At 46.2% G+C, this 11,710-nt stretch overlaps 1 protein-coding gene across 1 annotated transcript; it reads right to left on the bottom strand.

Annotated features, from left to right (window-relative positions):
• Window positions 1–149: 149 nt before the first annotated feature.
• Window positions 150–7,279, bottom strand: dohh (deoxyhypusine hydroxylase/monooxygenase). The gene is made up of 6 exons (XM_049721097.2): window positions 7,123–7,279; window positions 6,726–6,832; window positions 6,194–6,361; window positions 6,021–6,097; window positions 5,563–5,818; window positions 150–2,267 (listed from the first exon to the last, which is right to left on the bottom strand). Exons 2-6 carry the CDS (start codon window positions 6,829–6,831, stop codon window positions 1,957–1,959), a joined length of 918 nt encoding a protein of 305 aa, XP_049577054.1. The 5' UTR covers window position 6,832; window positions 7,123–7,279; the 3' UTR covers window positions 150–1,956.
• Between the last annotated feature and the right edge of the window lie 4,431 nt (window positions 7,280–11,710).

The following is an 11,710-nucleotide window of genomic DNA, read 5'->3' as shown; positions in this document are numbered from 1 at the left end:
AGACAGGGAGTACCGGACGAGAACACCTCAAAGTCGGTGAGAAACGAGAACAACAGCACGTCTATGTGGTCGGGCTTCGGGGGGAAAACCCAACCTCCAGACCAGCGACACCTAGACGGGGAGGAGATGGCCATCAACCAATCATCTCACAATATTTTGCATGCTTTAATATTCATATTGTGTTTCTTCAAAACTGGGCAACCCGGAAGAATGTGTCGTCTTTTGGTGGTCACAAAAACTCACGAGTTTTAGTGTGAGGGACCCGGGACCCAGGCCTGTATTAGTGCGCTTTGTCAGGAATAAACAATTGGTAAATTTGGTCTGATTGATCTACTGGTCTTCTCTTTGACAGAACGAACTCGCAAAATTGTTAGGTGCGCCAGTGTGTGGATTAGGACTAAAGGGAAATGTGCTTTCGGGAGTTTGCAAGCATATTTTAAGGTTGTGTTAAACTTATAATCATATTAATATAATATCTAGTATTGGAGTGCTCGTGTGGATTGGTGGTTGGCGAAGAATGTGCAGGCAAACTGCATGAACTTGTTTTCTTGGAAGTGTTGTGTATAGGCCCAGACAGGGAGTACCGGACGAGATAATCTGAAGGTCGTTGAGGAACGAGAACAACAGCACGTCTATGTTGCCCGGCTTCGCGGGAAATTCCAACCACCTGACCTCAGCGATAGCGCCGACGCGGGGAGGAGATGGCCATCGACCAATCATCTCACAATATTTTGCATGCTTTAATATTCATATTGTGTTTCTTTAAAACTGGGCAACCCGGAAGAATGTGTCGTCTTTTGGTGGTCACAAAAACGCACGAGTTTTAGTGTGAGGGACCCGGGACCGAGGCCTGTATTAGTGCACTTTGTCAGGAATAAATAATTGGTCAATTTGGTCTAATTGATCTACTGGTCTTCTCTTTGACAGAACGAACTCGCAAAATTGTTAGGTGCGCCAGTGTGTGGATTAGGACATAGCAATTTATGTGTTAAGTGTTGATCGCAATTTGGAGTCAGATCAATAACTAGAATCCGTAACCTAACAGGACATAGCAATTTATGTGTTAAGTGTTGATCGCAATTTGGAGTCAGATCAATAACTAAAATCCGTAACCTAACAGTATCCAGATCTCAACCTGGAGGAGTGGATTGCACTCTTGTCAGGCCTCTACACTAAGACCTGTCCAGCTTGGGTGTCCCACCTGAAGACTTAAGCTTCTGCTGGTATAGCTCTTAGGGTCACTGAGGCACGCAAACCCCCTGACTACAATAAGGTAGCAATCCCTCAGGGGGGGGAACATATAATATGTTATATTAACTATTATTTGAGTTGTTGTTAATCATTAGTTATATCACGGGTCACTACGACGAGTTTGGTGGAGTTTTTACTGCTTCTTCCAACTCCTACGGCGCTGACTGTAACTTGACACTCTCTGGCTGCGTCTTGCCTCGTTTGCATACTCACAGTGATTGGATGTTTACGGAGGGGCGCGGAGTACTGACAGCAAGCTGTGTGAGGACACACACTGCACCGACATGAGAGAAGAGAGGGGGCTGATTAACGTGTGTTTCTATCAGCGGATTTTTCATTTCTAAAAGTTTGATTTGAGGGGGCAGGACATCTGTTAGAGGGGTCGTTGCCCCCTCTTGCCCCTGCGTAGACCCGGCCCGGCTTGAAGTCCTGCTATGCTCAAGGATTTAGGGGGCAATCTTGACAATCCAAACCACGTTAATAAAGTCGAGAACTAATCAGGTACCAAAGAAAAACAAAATGAATAATCTAGAATAACAATGAACCCCCGTTATCAACTAAATCAAGAACAACCAAAAAAAAAGAAGTTAAGATCAGAACATGAACAACAATCTTTAAGTAAAAAAAAATGTAATGTCCCAAGTAAAGAACTGTTCCAAAATATTTATTTATATACACATATCAACCCCCCCCCCCCCCAGTTGTTTATCCTTGCAGTCTGGCGAGCCCGTCGGCGTACTGGAACTGTTGGTTGTTCTCATAGTCCAGCATGTCCAAGGCTACTTCACAGCTCTCCTTAACCACGCGCTCAGCATCACCGCGGAAACGTTGCAGCACGGCCAGGCACTCGTCCTGGCCGATGGAGCCCAGGGCCTCGGCCGCCTCATGCCGCACCATGGCACTCTCGCCGCCGCATTCCAGTACGGCGCTGAGGGCCGGGACCGCCGCGGGGTGTTGCATCTGACCCAGGACGTAGCCGATCTCATGGCGGAACAGTGCGCTCGAACACTGTAGGCCTAAAAAACGACGTAATTATTACGTAATCATTTGCATTGTCATTCGACTACAAACGAGTCACAAACCAATCTAGAACTGAATCGGGGGCCAGTGGAACGAGTTCAGAACCAAGTCAAGAACCAGTCTACAATCAAGTCACAAATACAGTCAAACCTCTACATACAATTGCTTAAACATACAAATTTTTCAACATACGATGTGAAATTTGATCAAATATTTGACTCAACATCAGAAGTAATTCCCAACATACACGACATCGTGGTTAGCCCGCTAGACAGCGGCTCGTCGGGATGACGTCAGCGTCACGTAATCATTCCCAAGAAGGCTAACGCAAATGGTAGTAGCGGTGAAAAAAGGAAGGTGATGATTTCCTTACAATTACAGTATCTCACAAAAGTGAGTACACCACTCTCATTTCTGCAATGTTTTAATTATATCTTGTCATGGGACAACACTAAAGAAATGACACTTTGAGACAATGTTAAGTACCGTATTTGCCGGTGTATTGGTCGACCTTTTTCGATCCAAAATCGACCGAAAAAAATCTACCTCGACTTATACACCGAGTCATAAAATTTAACTTCGTATTCATCGCTTCAAATGTGATGGTAACCAAGGCCGTTTTTCATGCATCTCATTGTGCGTTGCACTTAGAAAATTTGAACCGGGCGGCGTGCGCGAGTGCGCGGCCCGCTGGAAGTCCAATGAGGCGCCGCGATCTCCTGCGCGGTGCTTATAAAGTGCCGATCCGCTCGGCTTGGAGCTATTTCCGGCCTCCCGTTGGTGCCGGGCGGCGTGCGCGAGCTCGCCGGCCGCGATCTCCTCCGCGGTGCTTATAAAGTGCCGATCCGCTCGGCTTGGAGCTATTTCCGACCTCCCGTTGGTGCCGGGCGGCGTGCGCGAGCTCGCCGGCCGCGATCTCCTCCGCGGTGCTTATAAAGTGCCGATCCGCTCGGCTTGGAGCTATTTCCGGCGTCCCGTTGGTGCCGGGTGGCGTGCGCGAGCTCGCCGGCCGCGATCTCCTCCGCGGTGCTTATAAAGTGCCGATCCGCTCGGCTTGGAGCTATTTCCGGCCTCTCGTTGGTGCCGGGCGGCGTGCGCCAGCTCGCCGGCCGCGATCTCCTCCGCGGTGCTTATAAAGTGCCGATCCGCTCGGCTTGGAGCTATTTCCGACCTCCCGTTGGTGCCGGGCGGCGTGCGCGAGCTCGCCGGCCGCGATCTCCTCCGCGGTGCTTATAAAGTGCCGATCCGCTCGGCTTGGAGCTATTTCCGGCCTCCCGTTGGTGCCGGGCGGCGTGCGCGAGCTCGCCGGCCGCCATCTCCTCCGCGGTGCTTATAAAGTGCCGATCCGCTCGGCTTGGAGCTATTTCCGACCTCCCGTTGGTGCCGGGCGGCGTGCGCGAGCTCGCCGGCCGCGATCTCCTCCGCGGTGCTTATAAAGTGCCGATCCGCTCGGCTTGGAGCTATTTCCGGCCTCCCGTTGGTGCCGGGCGGCGTGCGTGAGCTCGCCGGCCGCGATCTCCTCCGCGGTGCTTATAAACAGCCGCATGCGCACGGCCTCCCGGAATTTGAACACATTTCGTCAATAAATTTCGCATATTGAATTTTGAAGTTTAATATAATGCAACAATTGAGCTCGACTTATACAAAGGATATACCGTATTTGCCGGTGTATAAGTCGACTCGTTGTATAAGTCGACCCCCTAAAATTCGACGGAAATTTACGATTTTATGATATATCCTTTGTATAAGTCGAGCTCAATTGTTGCATTATATTAAACTTCAAAATTCAATATGCGAAATTTATTGACGAAATGTGTTCAAATTCCGGGAGGCCGTGCGCATGCGGCTGTTTATAAGCACCCCGGAGGAGATCGCGGAGCCTCATTCGACTTCCAGCAGCCGGCGAGCTCGCGCACGCCGCCCGGCACAGCCGGGAGGCCGTGCACACGCGCCGGGTGGCCGAAAATAGCTCCGGCCGAGCGGATCGGCACTTTATAAGCACCGCGGATGAAATCGCGGAGCCTCATTCGACTTCCAGCGGGCCGCGCACTCGCGCACGCCGCCCGGTTCTAAAGTGTTCGCCTCGGCTGGTTCCCCATGTCGGCCACCACAAGTGAAAATTCGGCCTCTTCCCCTGGAAGTCCGGCCAAGTTTGGCGAATATTTTCTAAGTGCCAACGACTCAACCGCCGTAAAGTGTCCGCCTCGGCTGGTTCCTCCGGTCGGCCAGAACAAGTGAAAATTCGGCCTCTTCCCCTGGAAGTCTGGCCAAGTTTGGCGAATATTTTCTAAGTGCCAACGACATTCATTTAGACATGGCGATTGAATGTTTACGTACCGGTTGTCGTTGCTTGACGCGCGATGACTCGCACATTCGCTCAATACCCAGTACTTCCCCCTAGCAGTCATCGTCGCTGCTTTCGATGTCCGTTATTGAGGTGAGAATATTTGAAATTGTTGCTGAGGATGCGTGTTAATGCGACGAACGCTTTATAATGATTCAGTTTCTCACTGTTTGATGAGCCTGACGGACGCACACCCACGCACAATGAGATGCATGAGAAACAGCCTTGGTTACCATCACATTTGAAGCGATGAATACGAAGTTAAATTTTATGACTCGGTGTATAAGTCGAGGTCGATTTTTTTCGGTCGATTTTGGATCGAAAAAGGTCGACCAATACACCGGCAAATACGGTATCATAAAATCGTAAATTTCCGTCGAATTTTAGGGGGTCGACTTATACACCGAGTCGACCTGTACACCGGCAAATACGGTAGTCACTGTAGAGCTTGGATAGCAACGTAAATGTATTGTTACTTCAAAGTAACCCAAAATACAACAATGAATGTGTAAAATGTTGGCAACAAAAGTAAGTGCACCCCAACTGAAAATGTCAAAATTTGACCCAAATGTCAATATTTTGTGCGGCCACCAGTGAAGCACTGGTGAACTCCATGCCTGGTGGCCACACAAAATATTGACATTTAGGTCCAATTTTGACATTTTCGGAATGAATTAAATTCATATGTAGAGGTTGGACTATACAGTTTCGAAAGGTCAAGAAATAGGTCAAAAAACAGGCTAGACTCCAGCAACAAACAAAAATCAGACTAGGCCCACGTCATTAAAAGGGGAGTACCAAATAACAAACTAGTACTCAAAAAAAGTTAACGCCAATTGAGAACTAAATCTCAAACATAAGACAAAACCAAACCGGGAGCCCATTACAAATTCAATCAAAGTTCAAAGCTGGGTTTCTACGACATGGTTGCGGTCCCGGCGTCTTACCATCGCCCAAGGCGAGGACGGCTTCCCGGCTGCCCAGGTTCCTGAGCGCAAACATGGCCCGGTAGCGCTCGAAGAGCGGCAGGGTCTCGTCCAGCAGGTGTTGGCGGAGCTGTAAAACGCTCGCGCTGGCGGCGGCAGGCGCCGGATCCACAGAGCCGTACGGGTTGTCGTCCACGTTGCCATCTTGCAGCTGTTTGTCGCCGCCGTTCTGGAGCCACTCCAAACGACGCAAGGCCAATTGGCACGTCTCAGCCACCTGCCAGGACGTGAATAACGGAAATGTGGACTGACTCTTAATCAAAGCCACAAATGGAATTAAGAAGGGGTACACGAAACTTTAAAGATTTATCCCAAAATGTTTTTTTTGGGCCTTTTTCCTCAACTAGTGGCAGGTGTGTGATCCCCCCATTTAACATGAGTTTGAATGCAATAGTTTGGCTCAGTCACATCCCCAGTACCTCAATGACAGGGTCCTGGCTGTAGGCCTTCAGCAAGTCCAGAACTGAAGGGCTCCCGATGGCTCCCAGGGCTTCTCCTAGTATAACAGACAAAAGCGCCACTTTATTTCCAACGGAAACAAAGCGGAAACACTGGGGGACACCGAAAGTTTAGCAGAACTACTGCCGCTCACCCGCTTCATGCCGCACCATGGGCTCCTGGTGGGTGTCCTTGAGTACGGCGCTGAGAATGGGTATGGCGCGTTCGTCCTGCATCTGGCCTAAGCAGTAGGCCAGCTCATGCTTGAGCAGCACTGAGTCATCATTGAACGCTTTGCTGATCCACTCCACTGCCTCGGCGCCTCAAAATCACGGTGGGATGCACAATTAACACAAAAGAAACGCGCCGGGCTCAAGTATTAAATGGAAAGGTCTCATACTCAAAGCTAATTTGGCAGGTGGTCTGCTAGAAATTTACATTTGGTAGTGGTGACCGACAATTCCCTCGGTTGACCCCATGATTTTTTTTAAGGCCCAATGCTATTTTGACTTGAAATTTGGTGGGCATGTCTATGATGGCTCAACCCAGCAAAAGTCCAAAGAAGCCATGCATGAGAAGATGCGGGGGTCCAGAGACAAATGTGCATGTGAATACAACTACATTTAAATCTCACATAATCAAGGGATCGTTTCTAACACATTTGATTCAAAACCCTTGAAATGTACCTCCCAGGTTCTTGAGAGTGAATAGAGCTCGGAACCGCTGTGTCAGGTCCTGACGGGGGTCCACCAGAACAGAACCCACCGCAGCCAACTGCTCCACACTGGCCATCCTACGTACGCACACACGCGCACACGTTAGACGGACACGCACTGACTGCTCGCTCACAGTCAGACCTTACACGTGGTCATAACTAGCGTAATACATATACCCATCGGTAGTGATTTTGTTACTAATTTTGACGTTAGTGTTCTCAGATTAATGGAAGCTAGGCTAGCTCGCAACGTGTCAAGCAAAGCGGCCGTTACGTTAGCAGCTGCCGAGACAGTTAGCTCGCTAAAGTAACGCTTTTAACAACACAACAGCTAGCGACTAAAAACAATAACAATTCAAAAAACTCACCCGATGAATTGAACCAGTCAACTAGTCGAGATCAGTTTAACAACACCTCATAACGCGTATTAGCGAGGAGAGACCATTTGCCCACGTCGCGTTCAGAATTTCCGTGTACGTCACGTGACATCACGCGAAGAAAGCTGAAAACCGAATGTAAATGTCAATCACATCGATAACCAAATTATCATTATTGTTTTCAAACTCAATTTTGGTTTTGAAAAAGAGCAAGAACTCGTTTTTATTTTTATTTAATTATTTAGTAGGCGGCGGCTCGGTGGGGCACTGGGTAGCACGTCCGCCTCACAGTTAGGAGGGTGCGGGTTCGATTCCACCTCCGGCCCTCCCTGCGTGGAGTTTGCATGTTCTCCCCGGGCCCGCGTGGGTTTTCTCCGGGCACTCCGGTTTCCTCCCACATCCCAAAAACATGCTTGGTAGGCCGATTGAGCACTCCAAATTGTCCCTAGGTGTGAGTGCGAGTGCGGATGGTTGTTTGTCTCTGTGTGCCCTGCGATTGGCTGGCAACCGGTTCAGGGTGTCCCCCGCCTACTGCCTGTTGACAGCTGGGATAGGCTCCAGCACGCCCGCGACCCCCGTGGGGACGAAGCGGTTCAGAAAATGGATGGATAGTGAAGGAATGAGGTCGAAATACAAAAAGTCCTGCCTCGCTACAAAAACAGATATGCTCAAACCTCATTGAATAAAGTACATAAGCAGACAAGTATATTCACATATTAAATAAATAAAAGAAACATTTGAAGCATATAATTATACGTACACACCAAATCAATAAAGAAGACATAACTAGACATTTTTGATAAGTGGTGATGAGAAAGGTTTTTATAACTTTATGATCTGATATATATATTTCTGAGGACTTTGAAATAACAAATGACTTTTGATATATTGCCTAAATAGCTTAATGACCCTTAAGGAACTGTGGAATGCATGCCTGATGTTTTTTCTCTGAATCATGGACACGGCCAGAGTCGTCTTGACCGTTCAGTACTTGATTGTATCTTATGTTTTGACTAATGCTAGACGCCAGTTTTTGATTACTACTGAACGCTCTGCACAGAGGGAAATAGTTTGTCTAACAAAGAAAAGATACGGTTGAATGCGGTACGACAGTGTATGTCCAAGATTGGAGAAGAATGTTCACAGGAAGGTCACGTGGAGATAAAACCAGTGGGTGCCAGAAGGAGCCACCCGAGAACTCGGCCAAAGATGATCGCCAAGGCCGAGAGACGGGATGGAAGACAACAGCCCCCTCCACACACACACACACACACACACACACCAACAGCCCCCCACCAACACACCGAATCGCCCATAACCAGCACCACTCCCATGGAAGCAGACTCTCCTTCGAACTTGCCCCACCCCGAAGACTCATCGCCCATCAATCCCAGCCCACAATGTGCTACTGAATATAAAACTGATCTAACAACCTTGGACTTTGCCTTTTCTGAATGGAGACTTTCCGCTCTTGAAGGGCCCAGCGCTGTATTGTACTTTCCTGAAAACAGAGCTTTTTGAACAAGAATTGTGATTGAACTCAACCAATCTGTCTAAGTCTAATTTCTGCTTCAGTGTCTTTGCATTTTCCTAAATCTGAAGAAATCAAACGAGCACGCAGTGAGTAAATTGGATAACAGGTGATTGGCAAAGGCTTTTGCCGTGAGGCGCAGATAACGCGCTCCCTAAATTGTGGACAAAATCCAACAAATGGTGACCATCCGACGTGATTTCTTCAGAAGGAAAAGTGCATGCTCCACAAAGGATTCTTCGTTCTCCGCTCTTGCTCAACAGTATTGCAGTCCGATCGGCACAAAAGGTAAGGGGGAAACTTTTTTTCTCTCTCCCAGTTCAGCAATATTGTGGAGTGAAAGCGGAATACAAAAATTAATAATTTCAGCTCTGTGTTCAGGAATGGTGGTTGTATAGAAGTGTGTGTTTGTGTGGAACTTGGTAAAAGTGATTTGTGGAAAAAATTAAAAATACAAAAACAGGTGAAGGCGTCGCTGATATAGCAGTACGGATGCCGAGCGACTCCAATAGTGTGACCTTAGAACATTATAGGGCTGTCTAAGGCGAGGGACATCTGGGATGTCCGAGTCGTGGTGAATTAAGAGAAAGGTGGTGAGGACTTTGTCTGATCAGCAAAGGGCGCTCACACCGCTGGAACTTGTGGGATGCCAGTGACTAGCATATGGGCACCTGAGTGGCCTCAGTAGTAGACACTTAGGAACTTATACTGTTGCCTAAGGTCGGGGTCGATTGGATCGGCCAGGCCACCAATACGAGTCGGGGACTCGTGAAAAAAAAAAAATTAAAAAAAAATGGTGAAGGCATCGCTGATATAGCAGGACGGATGCCTGGCGACCTCAATAGTGCGACCTTAGAGACTTATATTGTTGTCTAGGGCGAAGGGTAACTGGGTTAACCAGGTCGCTACATAATTGTTGAAGTGTGTCTATGATGATATTGTGTGGAAAGCAGGCTTGGCTGTCAGATGGGACTGAAGAAGTGAGTGATTAGTTGTGGTGCTGTTCATGGGATGGAAGTGATGATTTGTGGTTCATGAAGAACAATAAGTTGATTTGTATAAAATTGTTGATTTTATTTTGATTTTGCATGAGAGTTGGAGTCAGAAAAATGGCTTAACAAGAATTTGATAAAGAATATATATTTAATTAGCATGAATGTTATATCCCATTGTGTGGTGGGGTTAAACTGTAACCATTTTTGTTTTCAAAAGGGTGCGGCTCTAAAATTTGGGCCAAACGGTCAGGTGGGCACAAATGCATATTTTGGACAGAGGTGGGGGGTTACATTGGTGGCGAGGCTCTCCGCACTTCAGTTGCCTCCCACCCCATCCTTGTTATCAGCTGGGAAGATTGTCATGTCTATGTTGTGGGCCCGTGTGTTTGTTTATGTGCATGTTTGTCTTTGTGTATCAGTTCGTTATAAAGGATGGAATTGCGTTAAATTGGTGCACGGAAACGGTGTGCTAGACAATGGTTTATCAGATTTGCATTGTTAAATGTAAAAATTAGAAATGATAGAATAATCTGAGGGTTGTGGTCAGAAACTCGTCCAACGAGGAGAGTGCCCAGCCCTCATAAAAATGTGAGAGTAAGAGAGAACATACATTGTAGAATTGGATAAAATTAAATTATGGTTGCAGATTTTAAATTTAGGAGGAATTATTGATTGGTTATGACATAAGACTATACAAGGACACATGTAAGGATAAGTCAAAGATTTGAATCACTTAGAGTTAAAAACAACAAATAAAAACGACATTGCAAGGGGGGCACTTTTTATCAAAAGCACACCAAGTAAAGTATTAAGTAGTGGGCATTCGTGATTGGGATTAAATTAAGGATAAAATTAGGTCAATGATTAGAAATCAATGGTGTTCTACACAAAAAGGCTTAAATTTTAATGGGGAAATATTTGGAGTACTGTGTTGGTCTACATAGGTCATGGGCCTAGTTTATTTGGTTTTGATTGTGGTTTGGGTTTATTTTGTTTATTGTTAGGTTTTCCTTGTGTTTATTGTTAAGGTGTTCCTTGTTATTCTCTTATCCCCTGCATTGTAAATGTCTACTTTATGCAGATAGGTCAACAGGCTAGGAATTTAGTGAGGAGATAATTGATCAATTGATGGGGGTTAATAATTGTCCAAATCCTAGTCACATGTTTTGAGGGACCACAGCAACAGCATTATATTTAATTTGCAGGCCATTATTTCGTATGTGATGACAGTGTCTAGATAAGTAGACTGTTTTATCAAAAATGTGAGAGTGAAGGAGGAGGTTTGATTTGTAATCTGGCATTTGGGTGCCACTTTTAAGAGTCTGTGCAGGAGCATAGATTGTTTTTGTTTGTTTTTAAAGATATATTTAACAGTTTATCTCGGTGCAGTAAGGATATCGCAATTTTGAAAGACTTAAAATTAAAAGCAAAATTCCATTTTAATTCTGACACATGCCAGCTAACATGAGGATGGGAAATAAATAAAGGAATGAATACTAGCTCAAATGTGGCATGTGTTTTAAATTGGGCGATAAGACATTCACTTCCAAGCGCTATCCTTTAGCGCTGCTGACAATAATAACTTATGAGATGTTAAATCAAGGAGGAGTGTCATATTTGGAACACCGGCGCTGTATGACCTATAGATTGAACAATAACATTCACCGCATATACAACCATGTTGGTAGATTGTTAAATTACATTACAGTTTATTACAAAGGATTTCGGAACTTTATTTGATGATAAACACTGGAACAAGGATTTTAGCCGTGTTAATGGGTAGGGTGGATGGATTACTCAAAAAAAAAAAAAAAAAAAAAAGCTTTTGATGAGGGCGGCTTGATAGTAAGATGATGAGTGTGCGCAACTGATAGGATACAATATGTTAATGGGAAGATTTGGGGTGTAAGGAACAAATACTACACAGGAAGATTGATAACACGAAGATAGTTTTGTGAAATTTGTGTCCCAGTGTGTTCTGCCCTAGCGCATGGCACAAGTCCTGAACTGAGTCCTTGTACTCTACTGGCTGCCTCAAAATCAACAGAGGACT

This window comes from Syngnathus scovelli, chromosome 10 (genome assembly GCF_024217435.2).
Source record: "Syngnathus scovelli strain Florida chromosome 10, RoL_Ssco_1.2, whole genome shotgun sequence".
NCBI classification, from domain to species: domain Eukaryota; kingdom Metazoa; phylum Chordata; class Actinopteri; order Syngnathiformes; family Syngnathidae; genus Syngnathus; species Syngnathus scovelli.
This window is presented reverse-complemented; position numbering and strand designations above follow the sequence as displayed.

Excerpts from the sequence above, each read along its gene's own strand:
- dohh (XM_049721097.2), bottom strand. The coding sequence starts at position 6,831 with ATGGCCAGTGTGGAGCAGTTGGCTGCGGTGGGTTCTGTTCTGGTGGAC. Across the intron at positions 6,362-6,725 it reads CACTCTCAAGAACCTGGGAG|GCGCCGAGGCAGTGGAGTGG; the intron begins GTACATTTCAAG and ends CGTGATTTTGAG. Across the intron at positions 6,098-6,193 it reads CATGGTGCGGCATGAAGCGG|GAGAAGCCCTGGGAGCCATC; the intron begins GTGAGCGGCAGT and ends CTGTTATACTAG.